Source organism: Ammospiza caudacuta, chromosome 9, assembly GCF_027887145.1.
Source record: "Ammospiza caudacuta isolate bAmmCau1 chromosome 9, bAmmCau1.pri, whole genome shotgun sequence".
Classification (NCBI taxonomy): Eukaryota; Metazoa; Chordata; class Aves; order Passeriformes; family Passerellidae; genus Ammospiza; species Ammospiza caudacuta.
Genome location: NC_080601.1, coordinates 24,103,381 through 24,125,961, shown reverse-complemented (window position 1 = coordinate 24,125,961; position 22,581 = coordinate 24,103,381). Strand labels below are relative to the sequence as shown.

At 35.9% G+C, this 22,581-nt stretch overlaps 2 protein-coding genes across 3 annotated transcripts in view; one reads left to right on the top strand and one right to left on the bottom strand.

Annotated features, from left to right (window-relative positions):
• The first annotated feature begins 291 nt into the window (after positions 1 to 291).
• LOC131561615 (endogenous retrovirus group K member 10 Gag polyprotein-like) lies at positions 292 to 2,007 on the top strand. The gene has a single exon (XM_058810977.1). It carries the CDS (start codon positions 292 to 294, stop codon positions 2,005 to 2,007), a length of 1,716 nt encoding a protein of 571 aa, XP_058666960.1.
• Positions 2,008 to 10,645: 8,638 nt separating this feature from the next.
• Positions 10,646 to 22,581, bottom strand: part of LOC131561362 (heparan sulfate glucosamine 3-O-sulfotransferase 1-like) — a 92,903-nt gene continuing 80,967 nt past the window's right edge. Inside the window, exons 2-3 of one of the 2 annotated variants that reach the window (XM_058810643.1) lie at positions 11,812 to 14,173; positions 10,646 to 10,768 (exon numbers count right to left, since the gene is read on the bottom strand). In XM_058810643.1, the coding sequence (XP_058666626.1) occupies positions 13,131 to 14,060 (930 nt within the window). In that variant the 5' untranslated portion in view covers positions 14,061 to 14,173 and the 3' untranslated portion in view covers positions 10,646 to 10,768; positions 11,812 to 13,130. Of the gene's footprint in view, positions 10,769 to 11,811; positions 14,174 to 22,581 lie in introns of those variants that run through there. The other variant, XM_058810644.1, reaches the window with a different exon arrangement.

The window sequence follows — 22,581 nt, the reverse complement described above, 5'->3', positions numbered from 1 at the left end:
TCTTGGCTATCCAGGTGTGTGTTACTCTAATCTGATAGTGAAAACATTATAAAAGCTGTGTACACTTTTGTTAAATGTTTTCTAGCTGTACTGTGGCTGGGGACTGTGCATCATTCCTACGCCACAAATGGCTCCCTGAACAGGGACACACAAGCTCCTAGGCCACCCTGGACCTGCAGCATACCCTGACTGTACCAATGGTGGCCTGCAGGGATTGCCAAGGACGGCCTTTCATCGCTGCCTAAGGAACAGGTTAGCCTTGCAAGCGGTCGGGAAAAGTTCCCCATAAAAATGGGCAATAACATCAGTAAACTGGAAACTCTCCATAAAGACTGTTTACTGCATATTACAAAGGAACAAGGGTATAAAATACAAGAAAGAAAGCTTATACAGCTCCTTATATGGGTGAAAACTTACTGTCCTTGGTATCCCCCCGATGGCTCCTATGACCTCGATCACTGGAAGCGAGTGGGGGAGTCTCTGAAGTCTCATCAGGTAGACAGTCATGAGGTTAACCCTGATGAATTCATTACATGGCTGATTGTTTATTCTGCACTACAAGCTTTCCGCGATTCGGAAGAAATATTACACCCAGCTGTAAATTTGTCTGCAGACACTTCCCATGCACTCACAGCTTCACTTTCACGTCCTGACTCAGTTAGTTTGCAAGTGGAGGAGGGAATTAATGGGGAGGAACAGGAGGGTGATCTTGTGAATCCAAGAGCTATTGATCTAAGACAGGAATGTGATTTATATCCTGCTATAAAGCCACAGCCACTGAAAGCTATGGCTGCATCACCATCTACTGACACAAAGGTGCTAAAACAGCAGTCTTGTCTCCCACCCTATGACATGTCTCCCTTAAGACATGTGACCGATAATGAACTTTCGCTGTCCCCTGAGCCAAAAAGCTTTTTAGACACCTGCCGAAGACAAGCATTAGATCAAGGGGATGTTGAATTGCTCCATGCTATGCCCACAGTCTATCAAGGCAATCAGCCTCATCATGAGCAAATTTCTTATGAAATGGTTAAGGAATTAAGAAAATCTGTGAAAGAAAATGGTCTTCAGTCTTCCTATACGATGAGACTTGTAGAAGCTATAGCAAAAAACTACGTTATGTTACCTGCTGACTGGAAAGCTTTATTTAAATTGATTATGACAACAAGACAATATTCAATATGGTGTGCAGAGTATGAAGAGTTATGTGAAAATCAAGCCCGGGCTAACATGGACACTGGTAATGCTGGAATAACCAAGGATCATTTGGCAGGGACTGGAGCTCAGACAACCATAAGAGATCAGTTAAGAATGCCCCCAGAGACATATAACCAAGTGAGGGGGCTGGCTATAAAAGCTCTGAAAAGAGTGCCAGACATTAACAGAACCGAACATGGCTTCTCCACCATAAGGCAAGGACCCCAAGAACCCTACATTAATTTTATTGATCGCTTGCAAACAGCTGTGAACAGGCAAATTGATTTACCAGCTGCGGCGGAAGTTTTATTGAAATCCTTAGCCTATGAAAATGCTAATACTGACTGTCGTAAGGCACTTGATCAAATAAAAACCAAACCTGGTGCTTCCTTAACTGACTTTATCAAAACTTGTGCACATATTGGTACAGAACAATACAGAGCAGATTTACTAGCAACTGCCTTAGCTCAACAGTTACAAGTGGCTTGGGCAGCAATTAAATGCTTTGGCTGTGGAGAGGAAGGCCATGTGAAAAAGCAGTGCCCAAAGAATAAGCAAGGGAAGCAAAAACCTAGTAAACTGTGCTTCAGATGCAAGAAAGGTTACCACTGGAGTAATGAATGCCGTTCTAAGTATGACAAAGATGGCAAACCTCTGCCACAACGGCAAAAATTGAAGGGCGGAGTGAAATACGGTGCCACACAACAAAACAGGATCCAGGTACAGCAAACCCACGCAGCTCAAGTTACGTCAGGAGAACCCCAGGCAGTGCCAGCTTGGACTTGGCAGTTTCCACCACAACCACAATAAATGACACATCAGTTCACCTTACACTTATCGGCTTAAATGGACCCCTTCCTTTTAAATGCCAAGCATTGCTGCTCTGGAAATCATCATCATCTAAAAGTTGACTTTTTATTTTGCTAGGAATCATCAACTCTGATTCTAGGGGTGAAATAAAAATCACAGTTTAGACTCGTAACCCACTTTGTACTATCCCAGCGGGATCATGCATTGCTCAGCTGATACCACTCCTTCTATTGCCCGACACGCAATCGATACCATCTGTCAATGCTGACTGGGGCACTGAAGGTTTTGGGAGTACCAGTAATCCCAATATTTGTTGGTCCAAGCTCATTTCAATACAACAGCCTTTTCTAACCTGTGTAATAGATGGCAAGTATTTTACAGGATTATCAGATACTGGAGCAGACATAACCATCATCAGCAAACGTGAATGGCCATGTGAATGGCCCTTAACAACTCCAGCAGTGGTCATTGCAGGCATCAGAGGTCAGCACGCGCTACTAAGCCAGCTAAAGAGCTCGTGGTGCAGGTCCAGAAGGGAAAAGCACCTCTCAAACCGCATGTACTTTCTACTCCATGTAGACTGTGGGGAAGAAATATGTGAGATCTGTGATCACAGTCAACAAATCACTGATGAGCAGGCGAGACTTCAACTCCCATGGAACACATACTCCTGGGTGGATTGACCAGTGGCCCCTCAGAGGGGAATGGCTGCAACAAGAACAAAAGCTGGTCAAAGAACAATTGGATGTGGGAAATATAGTCGCTCACACTAGCCCATGGAACACCCTAGTACTTGTGACTCCAAAAAAGACTGGCAAATGGAGACTCTTACAAGATCGGAGAGCTATCAATGCAGTAATAGCTCCAATGGGTGCGCAGCAACCCAGAATACCTAATCCAGCAATGATTCCCTGAAACTTGGAAATTGTTAATTATTGACTTAGAAAATTGTTTTTTCACAATTGCATTACACCCTGATGATGCACCTCATTTTGCTTTTCCATTACCATCCTTGAACAACAGTGAACCCATGCAAAGGTATCACTGGGCTGTGTTACTGCAAAGGATGAAAAAGTCCTACAATATGCCAGCTTGTGGCCACAAGTGCTTTACAAGCAGTGCAGCAGCAGTTTTCAACAGTCCTATTGTATCATTATATGGATGTTATACTGCTAGCAGCAGATGACTCTTTTGTATTGCAAAACTGTTTTGTCTTTTTGGGTCTTTCTCTTGACAAATTTGGTCTTCGTATTGCAGCAGACAAAGTTCAAACTGTCCTGCCTTGGAAATACCTAGGGTTTCTATCATTTGAACAGAAAATTGTTCCTCAGTCCATTGTGCTGCCAACCTCTATTAAAACAGTACATGATTTGCAATAATTATTAGGAACTACTAATTGGCTGAGACCTACCCTTGGTATCTCCACTGAGGAATTGTCACCCTTATTTAATTTACTTAAGGGAGACACAGATTTACAATCTCCGTGTGAACTCAGTCCAGGAGCCCATGAAGCATAGCAAATAGTGACAGATAAAATTCAGACATCCTTTGTATCCAAACAACAAGCAGAGTTACCACTGAGACTTTTTGTTATCATAGCTGAATTCCAACCATATGCATTAATAACACAGTGATGTGATGATAACAATTGTGGACGCTAGAGTGGGTATTTTTACCTTGCTTCCAGAAGACAAAAATTATACCAAACTCTATGAGGTTTTTTTTTCCTTCTAATATCCACATTCCTTTGCCTGCAGATGCTTTTCAGGATATGTTCCAGGAATCATTATCTTTACAGGCTGCCAGGACAGACTTTTTGGGAAACTTTGTTCATTCTTTGCCAAAAAGTAAAGTTTTGCAATGTTTAAAAGATCTTTCTCTACAGCCACATTTTCAAACATTGTCACAACCCCTGCCTGGAGCAAAGACAGTCTTCATAGATGGCTCTGGGAAAACTCAGAAAGCAGTTGTTGCCTGGAAAAATTCCACAGGGGATTGGAAAAACTCTGATTTTTCAGCCAGGGTTGGCAGAGGTAAGAGAATTAGCAGTCACTGTAGAGGCTTTTCAGTTGTTGCAAAATGAGACTTTCAACTTAATATCAGATTCCTTGTATGTAGTTGGCATTTTAAACCATGTTGAACATTCTTTTCCAAAGCAAAAGCTAAAACATTTATTCAGACTTTTCTATTGCTCTTACTTTTGGCATTGTATTATACTATATATAAATTGGTTGGCTATAGTTTTGTAAAATGTTTCGAGCAATACTTCATTTAAGGCAATAATGTAAAGTTTGACAGTTGTCCTTGCCTGTCTTATTATCACTAAAAGAGCACTGCTGCTCTGTATTTCTTGATATTCGAAGATATCTAAATACCATCAGTGATGAGTAAAGAAATAGTAACTGAACACAACTTTGAATCAACTGCAATAAAAAATTATTTTAGTAATTCAAATAAAACACTTTCTAAAGTAAAACAAAACAGTTTAAAATAATTTCTGTTATCATTAGCATTGAAATTTCTGTATTTATTTTAAGAACTGGTGGCTTAATCAGCATTGAGGGCATGTTGTGAAGTGTTAGAATATATTCTGTCATTTGGCTCAGCTTTAGGCAATTATACATGTAAATATAATTACTATGGTATTTTTTTAAAACATATTAGTCTCAAGTTTGTGATGAATGAATCTGCAACATGTTTTCTTAACACCTTTTTGAAGTGAATTAATCCAATATTAATTTATTTTAGACGTGCCAGAAGCATCATCCTATTAGTAATAAGTTGAAATAGACAGCAGGAGATGCAGGTCCCTTCCTAGCATTGCCAGAATGTATCTCTGTGTGTATCCAGCAATCTGGGTGATACGTTGACAGAATGAGGCCAGCGATGTAAATAAAGGAATTCTCCCCCCTCCTCTCCTTGCAGTTTATTGCTTGTCATTGACTAATTCACTGGCCAGAATTTCTACAGAAAAATCAAACTAGTAGAGAAGCAGCTTCTATATTGGCATGACTATCAAGTGTTTAATTTGTGTATTAGGTGATGAGAGTATTTATGTTTCCAAAATTACAGCTATTTAATTTGGTTTATCAGCTGCCTAAGACTGTAGTAGGATTCTCTAGGTATATAAATTTCAGGCTGGATTCTTAACACAAATTAGAGTAGTTTTACTGCAGTCGCTGTAGTGGACTGTCATCAGTGTCACTTTACATTAGTGGAACACATGAATCCAAATGCTTCTGTTAAATACCAAATAAATACTTCTTTTTTAAAATGGAAGGTGATTTTTTTAAAACTATCCTCCCAAAATATCTCAAATTATGCATGCTAGATGTGTTAGGATTTGTTATTTTGTCTTAATCGCTTGCAATTTTTTAATCTGATTCCCTGACATAGTAACAACAGCACAGAGGCAACATATATTTATTTTTGCAAACCATAGGGTATATGTCTCAGCAATTACTGTTTTCAGATCAGGAAAGCTCAATTTAAGATCAAAACTATTTATTCCATAAAAGAGAAAAGCCAGAATCCATTAATAAATGAAAAAAAAAAAATGCCCCAACAAAAACAACAAAATCAAACACAGAATTTATAGATAGAGAAATTCAAATAGTGGATGACTGGAAGGAAAGTTGCATTTATGTGAAATAAATATTCAGGGTTTTAGCATTAAAGTGAGGTAATATAATCCTGTTCCCTTTGATCATAATACACAGATGATCAGGATAGGGAGTCATACAAGCACATACAACTGTACCCAATTCTTATTCGATAAAAAGGAATCATGGACAAAGGACTCAAAGAAGACAGATAACAAGCTTCTGCATTTTCTGGCTCATTGTATCCAGTAGATACAGAAAGCCAGATTAGTATATTTTATTCATATTTACTTGAGTAGCTTTATTTATGTAGCATAGTTACCATCTGTGAAAACCAGTGCTTTGCACAAAAATAAGAGAACCTAGTTAAAAAAAAAAAAAAAAAAAAAGTGGCTTCCAAATTTAGTTTGCTGTTACCAATGAAATACATACTGCAATTTGGCAAAAATCTGTCTTGTGGGTGATTTGAGGGGTAGAAAGGCACCTGATCACCCATTTCCATACAGGCACTCTACCAACCAGAAAAAGATTTTTCTCAGATTGAAGCCTGAACCTCTGTTTGATGGGAGGGGGAAACCACTCTTCCCAAGCTCTCAAAAACTGTTGCAAGCTGACATTTGACTGCTGAAGCAGCCCTGCTTTCTCCAGTCTGGGGCACACAGCTCAGATTGATTCAGCAGGTGCCCATTTTAAGTGGCCATAGTTATATTTCATGGGCCATTTTTCTCACTCATCTGGAAGAAGTGTAAGCCTTGGCTGTCCCCATGCCTAATCTTTGTATATTTAATGCAAGTGATGCATATTTTGAACTGCACCCATATAAAATTGAAATCAGCTGGCAAAAAAAGGTATTTCCTATGAAAACATGTTTTAAAGGGAGAGATGAGAGGGGCAGTGTGAGGCATAACAGAACTAAATGAGAAGTTGATGGTGTTGTAATGCTGCTAAAGATGTAGTAACTTTTGAAAGGTAATACCTTATTTAGGACACTGAAACCAAAGTATTTTTGAATTCTTGGATGCATTTGAATTTTAAAATTCCACGTTTGTTATTAAAAAGTGTAGAGGAGGATTTTGCACACACACACACACACACACACACACACAATTAAAAGAAACTAAAGCATAGAGGAAATTTGTTTTTTAAAAGTATGAAAGGCAGTTTGCTTGAACTGTGTTCTGGTGTGCTTCCTGTGCATAAGTGGGCCCTACATATATGATCCACTTTCTGTTTTTTCTCCAGCTAATCTATACATGTGTTTTATTCATTATGTCATATTTACACATGACGAATAACTTCAATCACATAAACACTGGTTGTCTGGCAAACACGTAGTTAATATGACAAAAAGTTACAGATAGCTCATATATAACTGTTACCTCTGGCTTGGTATGCCTTCAACAGCATCATTTTAGTGCCTAATTTGTGCCTGTTTTTGTTTTAGACTCTGTATTTTGTAAGCTGTGTGTGATGCATGTGTGTAATTACAGCATATGCTGTTTATGAGCCCTTAATCTTTCTTCACTTGAGGCAGCACTGCCCTCCCACAGTTTGCAGAGTTCCATCTGCATCACTTGTCTTGAATTGTAGATTTGTATCATGGCAGAGTATAGAAAAGGTATCCTCAATCTTCTCATGACAGCTGCACAGCATTTTTCTAGGCTGGCAGTCATGGTCAAATCAGCAACAAACCTGCTGCATTTAGTGCTGCTCATTTTCCATAAGGCATTTCCAAGGCATTTTAAAATGCCCAGCATTTAGTGAGGACAGTTATTACTTCCCATCCAATTTAACAGGGTATCACTGCAGAATTTCACCCAAGGATAGGCATAATATACTCAACCTGTCCTACAGCACTGTAGGACTCTCTGATAAGGTGAAATATAGGGCTTTGAAAATGTATATTCATGTATATTCCCAATAGCCTAATGAGCACAAAATTCATTCAGACATGTAGAAGATGTAGCCAAATCCCTGAAACAGGATCTTAGTCCTGTGTGTTGTCTTACCAGGCCAATCATAATTTTCATTTGTAACTGTGCCATATTAGGTTAACAAATATTTCACAGAAGAAGGCCTTCAGCTCCTGTTTTATCCTGTTCTAGTTGCCCTTGTCTTATTTTTTCCTATTGCAAGTTTGGTTGGTACATCCCTAACAAAGTTTATGATGGAACAAAAAGAAAACCTTACCCAGCCTGAGTGGCAAAGGGAATGGCTCCTTAATTACCTGTGCTTCCCTTTAATTACTGCCACTTGATTTAAAGCTAAAAGGCACTGCTTTAGAGTGACAATGCGTTTAGTCTAACATTCATCAGAATAAGAAAAATTGGAACATAGTTGTATTATGTAATGAAGAGAGAGAAAATACTGAGACTGTTAAGCTATTATCTGTCCCTATTTAGAAGTGGTTTTTACTGAGAACTGTAGCAAATTGAAGTAATATTAATTCTGATATAACTCTCTACTTTTATTGAAGGGTGACTCAAGCCACCTTTTTATCTCAGAGGAAACAATATAATACTAGAGAAATGGCCTTTGAGAGAAAAACTGTACCCCTAGTTGAGAGTTTACATGAAGGTACTTTTCTAACACTTACTGAGAGGTTTTTGTAATGGCACTGAAAGAATACACAATGTGAAAGTGTAAAACTATATTGAATCAGAAAATAGACCTCCCAGTACTTGTTACATGGGCTAATACAGGAGAGTCTGCATTTTTCATCACATCTATTTTCACAGAAAACTATCATTTTTCTCAGTCTGTTTTAATCTGTTGTATTTCCCCTAAGTAGCAGATTCACTTTCAAGGACTAATTTATACATTGCAGTTCTGTTAGTGTCTTGGTTCCAAATGTTTTCAGGAATTGTGGTAAGCTCATGTCACTGTTAATTAACCTGAAAGGCAAGACAATACAATTCCTCTGTAATCACAGAATGAAACTACAGAGTCTGTTTAACCACCATTGCTTCTAACTTTTAAATTAGTTTTACAAAACAGCAAAACAATTTATAAAGTCACACTGAAACTTGAAGTAATCAAAGTGGAAACTCTTTGGCCAGTAGCTAAATATTGTTCATTTACTGCTGGCAATTATTAATGTTCTAGGCAAATTATTACTGATTTTATTTCCAATGTGTCTACATACTTATGACAAAATTCAAGCTTTTGAAAGAAATTAAGACCAAATCCACAAGTACAGAAAATAATAATCTACAATAATATAATACTTTAATAATTTAAATTTTCCTTTCTCATAAGGGAAAAGTTATTGTGCAATTCTTACTATGAATCAAAGTTTTTGGGGTAAGTCTCTCTTTTTCTTTTTTAATTTTTTCAGTTAAACTGTGTAAGTAAACTGATAAATAATATTTTTGGTTTTGACCACATAGATAAAACAAGAAATTATAGGGATTATAAAAGTATTATATTTTTTATCCAACTCACAAAAACATCTGAATTGACAAAGGCAATTAGAAGTCAAATTTGATAGAAACAATTTAATTTTAAAATTTCTTTTTGATGTGCACAAAGACAGAGAACTCCTTGTGTGGATAATCTTCCCTGCAGTAGTCAATCTGATTGGTCTCCAATAGATAATCTTTATAGGAGTATCAGCTTTGTGTCAAGAGGACAGGAAAGGAGCCGATGTGGAGCAGCATGCAATGTGTGTGCCCTCTGTAAAGTTCTCTACAATAAAAAATGTCTCTGCTTTAACAGATATCCTTTAAGAGGGACTCCAAATGCCAAGCTTTCAGGGCTTAGTTGTGAAATACCAGAAGTCAGGGTCCAAGGATTTTGAGCACCTGGATTCAGGGGATACAATGCAAAAATCCAACCCTTTTCCTGGTAAAAGAATGGGTTAGAGTGCAATGGAGGAACTTCCTAATTTCTTTCTCATTAGTTAAGTACTAGGAATTTTGGGGGCAAAATCCTAGCTTTTAAGTTTCCCAGTAATTTCTTTTATGTACTATAGATAGTATATATATAGTCAAAAAAAAAAAAAAGAGGTGATATTAGACTCATCTAGACATTAAGTGTGGGCTGCTTATTGTGGCTAAACAGATTCAGTTACAGCTGCTTGATATGGTTAATTCTCTGTAATATTAGATCAATGAAACTGTAACTATGGCATTTTTACTAAAAAAGAAAAGGAACAAAAGGTTCATATTTCTGGAATGTAAAACAACATCAAAAGCCAGTCAAACCATCATAAATTCTGCAGTAGTCCTGCACATGTAATTATATCATCTGTTCCAGATGCTCCCAAAGACCTTTGAAAAACTGCATGACTTCTTCAAGTGACCTTCCCACATGAAATTTACTTTTGCAAACAACACTTGAGTATCAGATAATGAGATGATAATTTCTTTTAGAGAAAAGTAACTTCTGGTTTGCTATCAATGGTGTAAATTCATGAGATATATGTAATTTTTAAATTGTGAACTGTCTTGTTAATAACATCTGCATACTGATTGTAAGCCTTCAGGTCTTCCCACAAAAATGGACTACTTTTGAATTCCAAGTTTCAAAACCAGTACTTTTTATTTTACTATTACTCAAGTATGGCTCAGTGGACTGTATATTAAATTGATCTGATTCCCTTCCTAAGCATGAGAGGAAGGAGGGTTTTCTTAAACACTGTAAGAATGGAAAAGGTCAGAACAACATGAAAGAGTATTTTTCAGACCATAAATGAGAAACTGATTGAAATTTTGCAATGTAAAAATGCAGTCTAACCTCTTTTTGCAGAGGTTGAGGGGCAGGTTTTTTGACCATTTACTAAAATAAAATTTCTGGTGAGAATCTTGGTTTACATAAAACCACACCGAACCAAACCAAACCCTCATCCAGATTTTATTAATATATTTATTAATACTTTATGTACTTCTCATGATATTAGTAAATTCTAAAATGATATTAAATTCATGCCATCAACTCTGTTTTTCCCCAAAATGCTGAAGAGGAATGAGGAGTGATAACAAATCAAACAGATATATGCATCACTAATCCATACAGCTCAGCTCTCCTTGAAATGTAAATTCCAGAAAGGGACTTGCATTTTCAAAGATGCATACAGCTTCTGCTAACTGGTGCTCCTGCATTCAGCTCATTTAAAGATTAGCTGTAAACTTCAGAGAAGAAAGAGAAAGACTTGATGCCTGCAAGCATAAATATAGAAAGACATTAGAATTTTCTCCCTTCCTTTTTCTTGGAAGTCTATGAAATTTAATGTGGCACATAGACATATGAGTTTTTCAATTACTAGCATCTACCTGAAACTTTTATTAAAGTATACATTGTTTTCAAATTTGCTTCTTGTAAGAAAAAAATAAAATAAACTCTAAATAAATTTTCAGAATGTATAAGAAACAGAAAGTAATAATTTTTGCCTAATATAATCTGCATTTATGTTTCTCCCTTTGATAATGTATTTCTGAAATTGGAAGGAGTTTGTTTATCACTGAGATTGCATTGGTGAGAAAGAACCAGCCATGCTAGACAATACTGGGAATCTGGATTTGGGTGTTCTGTTATCAGACTAAAGTGCTGTGCCCATACAATAGAAAGAGCCATTCTGATATAGAATCACACTGTAAATTCAGAGTTCAGACATTTTCTGGTCTAACCTTTTACTTGACAAAAGACAAAGAAGACACTGTTAGACTGCACAACTGTAGTCATTACAGTTTGCAATGTCCTTGTAGAGATGGTAGAAGACCAGCATAAACATTCTGTTCCTTGACTAATTTGAAACAAAAATTTTGTATTTCCACAGATTCTTATTTGACATTGTATTTCTTAGTGCCTACATCTGATTAATATCAAGGATTAAGAAGCCACAATCTCAGAAAAGTGGAAGAAGTAAAAGACAATTTGCACCATCTGTAGAAATCAGGGATGTAGTAAATATACCTCAGAAAGGTAATTTCAGACATTAATTATATGTTAACGAAAATAATTTGCTCTCATACATACAGCATAATTTCTCTCATACATACATATACAAGTAGTAGAACAGCTAAAGAATAAGATTCATTATATTATTTTTAACATTTTGCATTTTTTGAGAGAATATTTGGTGAAAGATATTTCTACATAGAGTCTGATTCTATCCAGCTTCAGAGGAATACCTCTACCTGCCTAAGTAGTCCGTCCACTCATAAGGTATTAAAAGCCTAAAAATCAGCCCTGCAATACATACCTCTTAGCCTGGAAAATGGAAGAATCCCAGGGTAGGAACATACTCTCCTTTAGGCTGAGCAGTGACTTAGGTAGAAGGACAGAGATGCAGGATCTTCATTGGGTTTGATGCTCAGAGTTGATTTTCTTCTTTGGTACTGATATGTAATAAAATGTTAACATGAAAAAGCAGAAAAATCTGCACAATACTGTTTAAAAATACTGAAAATAAAATCCTGATGCAGGGCTAGAAATGGTTGTGGTTCTTACATATAACCTGAGTATGTCGTGCTGAACACTGTCTGAGATATGTAGCACAATAAGAGATTTTTTTAATGTTGAGACTATCCCATGATCTGCATCAGAAATGGCAAAATAAAACTACATCATGCTTCACGGGCAAGTAAATAATTTTTGTTTTTAACAAGAACCGTTGTGCCAATAGAGGTATATAAACCAAAGTCAGGAGAACAATAGAATAATTAGTCAGAGAAATAATAATTCATATGGTAGTACTAAGAGACTTTCCATTCAAGAACAAAGTGATAAAATTTATGCAATCAAATATTTGCACAGTCACTCGTTAATCATTAATATTTTTTGGCATTGATTTTTATTTTAGTGTATAGAATATTAGTGTTCCTGGGATATTTTAATTTCTTTACATTCAGAACCCTCACTTTAACCTTCTTCAAACAGTTTATATTTTTACTTTGGAGATTTTTTGAAAACACAAGATAGTAAGAGTGTGGTTTAATACCCATGTTATATAGACAGTAGCTTCTAGCTCACCTATTCAAAATTACAGGTGAAATAGATTCCTTCTATTATTAATTAAGTACTTCAGCATATTAAAGATGATGATTTATTTATTGGAGCTACTATGTATGCCCCTATTTTAACATACAATTTAAACTTATTTTATGAAAAATTCTATAAATCAACACCACTATCATGTGGGATATAAAAAATACTAACAACAAAAAATACAGAACAGTTAGAATAATACTATTTCCAATATTTACATTTTTTTACAGGTAGATGCATTTTTCCAAAACAGCAGAAATCTTGTAGAGATACACCTTTGCTAAGTTTGCTGAAGTTAATGTATTTGCATGTGAGACAAAGATGATCAGAATATGACTCCCAGTAATCATACAAATACATAAAACTTATTTTCCCCAACATAAAGAGTACCCTTTCCATGAGTAACAGATGTGTTGTTCCAATGAAGCATATAACCAGTGTGTTAATTCTCATAATACGAGTCTTTACAGTTTAGAAAGGTACGTCTGAAAGTGTGTCTCAGGGCCTTTTAAAGAAACATTGACCCCTAATGTGTTAATGCCAGTCAAAGGAATGATTAACCATCCTGTAAAATTTTGCATTGTGCTCTCTGAAGTAAGAATAGAGTTGCTCTAAAACAGTGCTGTTAACAAGAGGATGGGGACGTCCTTTGGATTCATGTAAACATCTCTCCCTCCCATCACTTCTGATGCAGTAGAATCCCTTGGTTTGGTTAAAATAAAAATTAGAAGACATAATTCGGGATGGAAGATTTAGAAATCTTTCAACTTTTTGTAATTCAGGAAGAGGGTCCTTGATCAAAGTATTTCCATCCACTATGTGAATCTGATCCAAACTGAAATGCTTAAGCCACTTTTCCATATGGACATCATATAGACTTCTCTGAATAGCTTTGTATTTGGTATTAAGCACTCCATTCTTAATAACAATATCTTCAAAGAGCTGAACAGGCTTGTGACTTTCTACTCTGTTGTAATACACTTGGGTATAGTCAGATATAACTCTCTCAGTGGGATCTCTTAGAATGAGCAGCAGTTTAATGGAGCTATTCATGTCATGAATTCTTCCTGGAGCCTGTGGTGATGTAAAATAGCCTGGTGTTTTCTCAATTGTAATTTGATTTCCATAAGAAAATGGCATCAGATTTCTATACCAGTCTATTCCTTTTACATAATTTTCATCCCAGTCAAAGAAGTGGACTTCTGTAGCTGCCACCACGATGTTAGGATGAATATCCAACATTTCCAGCAAAGCTCTGGTCCCTCCTTTACGAACTCCTATGATGATTGTCTGAGGTATTTGTCTGCTCGTGCCAGGAGGTCTCACCTGTGCTGAATAGTGCTCACTTTTATTGCTGAATAATCCCACTTGTGACTTCAGTGTTTCCAGCAGTGCCCCATTCTCAACAGGAGCACCCCGAGCATGAGTCAGCAGAAGATAAGCTGACACAAGTAGGAAGGCCATGTGGAGAGGAATAATTATTTCAAGATAATGTTTTGCTCAATTAATGAAAGAACAGGTGAGTCCCCTCTGGTTGGCAGAACCCGTGGTAAACACACAGCAAGCTTCTGAAGCATCTGCAAAATAAAACAAGACAAATCAGTGATTCTAAAGTCATCATGAGTTAAAAAATTCAATGCACAATTGAATTCACAAAGCTAATCTGTGATACCAATAGGAAATTAATAAGGTAATTATTTGTTTCCCCTGAGTTTATATCAGAAGGACAGGAAAGTCCCATGTGTTGGGGCTTTTTTCTCCTTACCATGAGTGACCATTGATGGTTACTAACCTTACAACAACTTTTATTTACTCTAAGCAGATTAGAACTTTTACCTGATTTTGAATCCTGACCATTTGTTGCTTGCTTTGATTTTCCTAATTATCTTCAATATATAGCACATCTCTTGTTATAAATACTGTACCCCGTATGATAACAATAATTCCAAAGAATATTTGAACGTCAGCACCTTTCCTCAAATTCCCTGCTAGAATAGTATATTCTCATATAAATAACAGACCTGGATGATGGTGCCACCATCTGGGTTTTAGTGAGCTATGAATCATACAAAAATAATTCTGTTTTCTTAGACACAAAAAACCAAAACATAGATAGAGGCAAAGTTTTGAAATCTGAGCCCATTAGAGCAGAAAACTAACTCTGTCAAACAAAAGTAAAGTGGCTAAGTGGGATCAGTGTGGGAAAAATAAATGATGCCGGGTGGATGGATTCTCTGCAACTATCCAAGTGTTGCGCTGCACAGTCATATGCGTGTTGGGAAAGTCTGGGCAAAATCAGATCTTCAGATAATATTCTGCAGTTCCTCCAAAGCTCTGTATAAGACATATCCAGATGCTTTCTTGTCACTGAGAGATTTCTGCAGGGAGGCCAATCTGCTTGAGGCTGAACAGCTTCTTTTACTTAATCCACATTTCATATGGTCATTTTAAGAAGTGGCAAATGTTAAATATCTTCAAAATTTGCAAAAACTTCAGGCTTGCAAGTACATGCATGTGCAGATGTAAGTGAAAGAAAACATCTATGTAACTGTGTAACTAAAATTTGAAATCTCCTGGGTAACTTTTGTACATAATATTTGAAACAGATTGTTTATGGTTCTGCCATCACAACAACAGTCATAAAAAATTCAGATCAATGCAACTTGAACCACTGTGCTTGGATTGCCTGTTTTTAACTCTGAAAATCCTTCAGGACAAATTCCCATTGAGAGGACTCTCGAGTTTCACTCAATTTCTGAGCAATTACATGATTTAAAGATTTGTGGGCTATATCTACATTCTTGTTTTGTTTTCAATGTAACACGCAGAAACAAGGGGTTTTTGTACAGTGAAGCAGCAGTCATTTAATAAGCAATAACCATTTTTGGAATAATTTTGAATTATGGCACATATTCTAAAGTAGTCTCAGAAATGTTACAACCTTCTCCAGTGTTCACTGTCTCTTTCTTTTTCTGAACATATTGGTCACAGTACTTCATCTCTTAGAAACAACCTTAGAAAACACAGCTGATTCCCATTTGTCATGGCACTGAGGAGCATTCAGCATTTCTATTTAAAAATTGTTTACTTTGAGTCTTACTTTACAGGCTTAAAGACTTTAAATTTTTGATAATAACAGTCTAGGCAATGCAGCAGATTCATTAAATCTATTTTCTAATTTTATTGAAACCTTCTCCAGCTTCTTGGATATCTAGGGAATGATTGTAGTCAGCCTCAACGAGCACTAAACTCACAGCTATATAGCAAATATTAACCCTAAAATTGTCATTTAAAAAATAAACTATGACCTTTAGTGAAGAAATCTGCAGAGAACATTCCCTGTTATGTCTGAGCAAGACTTAAAGGGCAACTGCTTCTTCAAAAAGAGCATAGTTTCAATAGGAAGAGTGAGTATACGATTACTAAATATTGGAAAATCCAAGTACAAATTTGCTTTGTAATCACAGAGTGGAATGCTGCTCTTTAGGAACTTGAAAGGAAGTTTCATTTTAAAGATCACCATTTTTTTCACTAGGAACTTCACTCAGAAGTTCTGTTTGAAGTTCCCAAGAGGAAAGAATGTGAGAATTTCTATGGCAGCCACAGGAGGGAAGAACAGGTATGTTTATACCAAAATCATTTATAGTTACTATTCCTTTGGATGGCAAGTTTGGGAAGTGGTAACCATGCCGTTCAGTGCTGCTGGGGATTAAAATACATTTTACAACAATGGCAGCTAATGCTGATTTTGGGAAGATCCTTTGGATGCACAGCACAAAATGTGAAGCATCGCACCCCAGATGATTCCTGGAATGCCAGCTTTCAAAGAAGGGACTCTGCTTTAAGAATTTCCAGCCTAATTTTCCACAATTCTCAAGGTTCCTGAATAGTTCGATCTGAGGAAAGGCACTGCAATGCACAAGACGGTATCAGAAGTAGCAACATTTGACAGCATGGCATCTTCCCAGCCCTGTGATGCCAGCAGGCTGGGATTTGGGAGCAAGGGCCAAGGGAGAAGTTGATCATTCTTTTAACCTGAAATTAATTCTGAAATCCCACTGTTAATTTGCATTCTATTAATCTTCATTGTTAAATTAAAATTCTTCCAGGAAGACTGAGGAATTGTTTTTATAAAAATCTTACAGGTTTTCTCAATTTACCACTTTCATGATAATACAGCATGTTATACATTATAAATGCATTTGCACATCTATACATTAGATTACAAGTACTTTGAACTAAGGGAAGACCTGTCTGAATGTCTGCCAAGCAAGGGATTACTTATAAATACCAAGGTGAAGACTTAAATCAGTTCATTATCTGATTTTAATTCTGGAACTATCCCATTTTGAAACAGTTTCATGAGCTGATTCAAGACAGGTATTTTAGGCAATTTTACTTAACTTGAAAGAAAACTATTTTTAGATTTCTTGAGAATTAGTATTCTTGAGACTAACTAGGTTAACAGCTTAAATTGAAAAAATAGAAAGGAAGAGGAAAGAAGCAGGAATTTCTCTGGAATAAACTAAAAGCAGAGTAAAAAAGAGAGAAGTATTTCATACTGGGACTCTGCACTAGTATAGACAGAGATGTGCTCTTCCTAGATCTGGTGACAGGTGAAAAAATTCTCACATTCACTTTTTAATTTTGTTTAAATAATTCAAACACACTAACATTATTTCATCCCTGAGTTTTCTAGTTTCATACACCTAAGAATCAGGTACAAATACTGAAACCCAAAGAAGACTGTAAGCTGTATGAGAAAATCATACTTATCACTGAGGAAAGATTGGTCTTCCAAAATATTCTCAGGTTCACTTCTGATATGAGTGAGAGTCTGCTTAATTTACTATCTGAAATCAGCAGTTCTCTATAAGACACATTCGGGCAGCAAGAAGCAGAAGGAATTCTGCATATTCTGTGGCCTGAAGTACTGTTTGAAAAAATAATTAAACTTAATTATTAACCATTTTAACCAGTTTTCAAATTAATTAGTTGTTTTAAAAATTTGTTAGAATCATTGCTAGGAAAAATCCTTACCCAGGAAATACTACAGAAAAAATCAAATTCAAAATGTGCTGTAAAATTGGTTCCTAAATAGATCAAAATTGCCTTTGGGGGCAATTCTATCACAACAACATTTCAGGTTTGGCCTAAGACATTTGATTGATTTCAGTGAAGCTCTGAGATTTTAGATCCTGTGGTTAGGTTATAATTGCTACACAAATGTAAAGGTTTTAAAGCAGATTTATCACATATAATTGGAATGTTATTAGAATAATTTTTGTGTTGCTTTCATGCCTTTATGCAATTACATTTTTAGAAGATATTAACTGCCTCTTATAATGAAAACAATATATTTTACATTGGTGCACTGCACCAATGAAGAATCTGAAAGTATTCTTGTAAAACTAACCCCATGACACATGATCAGAATTACAGTGCCTTACTACCATTTTTCCCTGTTATTTAGTAGTGTTGGTGCTGTTTAGTAACATAAGGAACATCAACAGATATGATACTTATTAAGCAGAAATGTAGTTCAGAAAGAAATTCGTGCTGCAGAAAGGACTAATTAAGTAAATAGTACCTTGGGCTGCTGTTTCTTTTATTTTTTAAAAGTTAGACTAGACTTGAGAAGCTGTTATGCTGGCTGAAAAATCATTTTAATATTACAGAACTGTACTAAACACCCTTAACTGCGGCACTGTACTCTGAAAAAACTTCCAAGTGTCTTATGATTTATCTTGCTTTGGGGTAAAGCACAAAATCATTGGGCAAACCTACATATATTATTACTAATTTATAACATTATTAGTTCCTAATAATACTTCCTGTATTACAGTGCCTGTAATGCTTTTCATTGGAGAATTCTGCAGCGCTCTGTGTTAATGAACTGCCTGCACCTTATTAAGGCACCATTCCCACCTTGCAGGAAATTGCAGCAGACCAATGGATAGATCCAGTTCAGGAGTGCAAATGCTTGGGAAAGTCAGGCTAATCTGATCTGCTCAAGGTCACATAGCAGCTTTATAGTCCAACCAAGAATAAAAACCCCAGGGCTTCTAATTCTCCTTCCAATTCCCTTTTCAATTCTGACTTCGTGCCATTCCATAGCACCATCTCCCAACCCTTATGATAACTTATAGCTGGATTACATGCTGAACTGAAAAGCAAAGAGGTTTCTCATTGTTTCAGCATAAAAATCAATTTTTTAAAAAATAAAGTTGCTTCTTTCCACTTGCTTCTCACCAAAAAAAAAAAAAAAAAAAAGAAAAAAAAAGAATCAAGTACTAACTACAAACTCAGGATTTTGTTGTTTCAAGGCTTTTGTGCAGAAATATTTCTGTTGGTGACTGAAAACTGCAGCAATGAGGGGTAGTCAGAGCAAATATAACAAAGCACCAATTTTTGTCTTGATTTTTAAAAATATAATGGGATTCAAAAAAGGTTACAGCTTTTCCTGTTAATTCCTATTAGATACAAACTTATCCCAACACAAAGATCAATCACTGAGAAGAGTACAATACAAACACGTTAAGGCTTACTGGCACACAAACTTGGAACAGCTCAATTATATCTCTATAATTAAGAACATCTCTAATGATGACAATATAAAAAAACAATTCCAGCCTAAATGTATTCAGATAAGGTGAACAGCTTCAGAAATTTATGGAAGGACAATCATAATGTGATGTCAGTTAGACCCATGTAAAGTATCCCTATACAGACTGGGTTATGTAATGAATAATTCTCAACAACAAAAATATAATTCTAAAAGTTTTGGAATCTGAAATTAGGCTGGTGATTTTCCTTCAGTAAAACTAGAATTAGTTACGTATCATAGCAAATGCAAATCTGCACTCAGTATAGCTTATACATCCTTTAAAAACAGGAAAATGAATTATCCAGAGCATATAGGACACGTTGCTTAAGAGAACCCAGTATCAATGTATTCAAATCCAATAACGTAATGACTAAGTCAATTAATTCTAAGCATTAAATGTTAGAAATAATACTATCATCAAAAGTCCTCTTCATAATACCTTAATTCTGATTATAATGTAATTTGTGAAATAATGGACATTTGAAAATACTTGGCACATGTCCAATGGTTGAACAGAAAAATATCCTTTTTTAATATTAATTCCAAGGAAACACAATTCAGCTACTTCTATCCACACATGTGAGATATGCCTAGGCAGAGTTTAGGGGACAATGAAAGCACATTTCTGAGTGTAAAAAACATTAAAAAATTTTGGAAAAGTTTCCTGTGTAGAAACAATTGTGAGTCTTAATTTTATTACGAGCAGAGCAATTACTTTAGGTCTATGTTAGAATGACACCAATCAGGGCCAATTTAATAACTTTAGAGCTGTGCCCTAGAAGTGAGATTTCATTCAGAAGAATCCCAAATTACCTATTCCATGAGACTAAAGACTATGTGGGAAAGGAGAGTTATCCCAGAGAGATAACCCTTTATATGGCATGAAACTTCTCTACCACATTTTTATGCTCTGCTCCAAAGGAAGAGTAAAGTAAGAGAGGGTAAAATACAACACTGGAGTTTTGTAACAGCTGCAAGTTGAGCTCAGTGATCTCTTTTCATACAAGGAGCAGAGGACAAAGTACAAAAAGGACCACAGACCCAAAGCCAAATAAACATTGCAGCAGTTCATACTGCTGATTAAGAGTCTTGTGGGGACCTAAGAATTTTGTTCACTTTTGTTTTACTCAAACTATGGGTGTATTTTTTTTAGAGAGATGCACTAAGATTTCCTAAATGAGGTAGTACTTAAAAACCCATGAACCCACAGACTGTCCAGAAATGCTGCCTTGCTGTTGTAACACCTCTTTGGGTAATGAAAAAGTTTAAAGTTTTCTCTTTAAGCATCAACACAAAATATATGTAAGCACAAAGAAAGACAAAGACATTAACATTTTAAAGTCCTAATCTCATCAGTGAATTTATATGTGTGAGCTTTTTCTAATGAGATTGCAGTTTTATAACAGCCAACAGTTACTACCTTACAGAAATAATAAAAAAAAAAGGGAATAAAAAAGGAAATAGCTATTTGGTGTGTAATGGTGGGAGCTACAAAGTAGCAGCAGCTGGCTGCAGGCTTCTACCAAGTACACAGACTATAATGGATAAAAAGGAAAGCTAAGAAATGTTAGCATGAACTATAAACACCATTAAATCATTGGCAGGTGATATTAGCAGATAGGAGTTTTGAAGGAAATTTGCTTCCCTAAGGCTAGCATTACATTTCCTAATTCCTTTTCTGACTGCAAATATGTAGCAGAACAGTAATATATAAAGTATAAACACACTAATAAATTTCTGAGCTAAATAAACCTTCTACAGCTGTAGTTTACACACTTATATTTTATAGTATATTTGAAAAATATCATACTCAAACCTTCCACATAAAAGTCACTGAATTACTGTTTCATAAAGATCTTTAATATGTTTAGCACATAAAACCAGGTACATTCTAGGGATACTTGTAAATGGACAAATAAAAATTCAGCCCTATTAAGATGCAAAGAGTGGATAGTGATCAGATTAGCACAGATGAGAAGGCAAATTTTACTTATCACATTGGCATATTTTAAATGGAATTGCATTAGCATTTTGTTGAATTAAACTTACACCTCTAATTGTTAATTAAGCATCTGAATTAATATAAATTGAGGTAACAAAGATGCCATGCCAGTTCTTCAGCCAAACAAGCAGTAGTCATGTAATTATAAAGCTGTAAAATGTAATGATGTGTGGCTGATAAGTAGCTTTTGTGTGTATTTCTACAGTAGAGCAAAAGGGTCAAACTTCAGCCTCTCTGCCTCTGGTATAATTAATTGAATATTATTAATTTTCCCCCGCTCATTTTCACAAAGAATAACTTAATACTCATAGATATTTAGGAAATAAAATTAGAATTTGGTGCAGAGGATTTACTAGAGACCTGTCTTTTAAAGGAAAAAATTCCTCAGAGGGTCAGGATGGCAAATTCTACAGAAAGGACCTCATAGTCCATCTTTTCTCAAAGTAAACAAACAAGTACGACTTGAAGGGTCCTTAGAAAGCAACTTCTTACCAAGTCTTAACACTGATTAATAAATATATTAGTAAAATAAATTAAAACATATCAGTAAAATAAATATATTGGTCAAAACTGTGCCTTCTATTGGTAAGCAAATTCTTGCTAATAAAGAAGGCAAATAGACTGCAATACAGAACAGGCAAACATATTAGAAAAGAAACAAATAGATAAAACATTTCTTGAAAAGAAAATTGATGCCTTCAACACATATCCATCATCAAGCTATGTGCACATTCAGCCCAGCAGATAGCTGTAGAGGTGCAGGAACGAAAGCAATTTAGGGAACATTTGGAAATGCCTGACAACTGGAATAAAACACATAAAACAGCCCCGAGTGCAACACTTGTGTCTCTCACACTGCTCCTCAGGGTGCTACTGGGAGACAAAGATGACAGGCTGAACACAAGGAGTAAGTAAAAGATTATTTTCTGGCTATTATGGAAAATCAGAAATCAGATCCTTGCTCCTTACCAAACCTTTTTCCAGGGCCAAAGTAGCACATTAAAGTACACTAAAAGAATACTCACGAGTCTTAAGAGTCCGAGAGCAGACATCTAATACCACAAAATTCTAATTATTTTCTCCAGGACTTCTGACATTTAGTAGGGTCCTACCTGACTGTCTTTTCCACTTTTTAGTTAGGAAAGACAGACCTTAGGAAAGTTTCAGTGCAGTCCAAATTTTTCAAACTTTGATGTACAGCCCAAACCTGTAGTCATGTCAGTAGTACGACCAAAGATTTAGGTACATGTCAAAAACTCCTACACTTCAGTGGTAAACAAAGCAATTCCTTTCCTTCAGTCCAGACTGTTATGATGACTTCCCTGTGCAAAAACATCCTCTGCATCTACAAGTTTAAGGTGTCCTCACAGAAACAC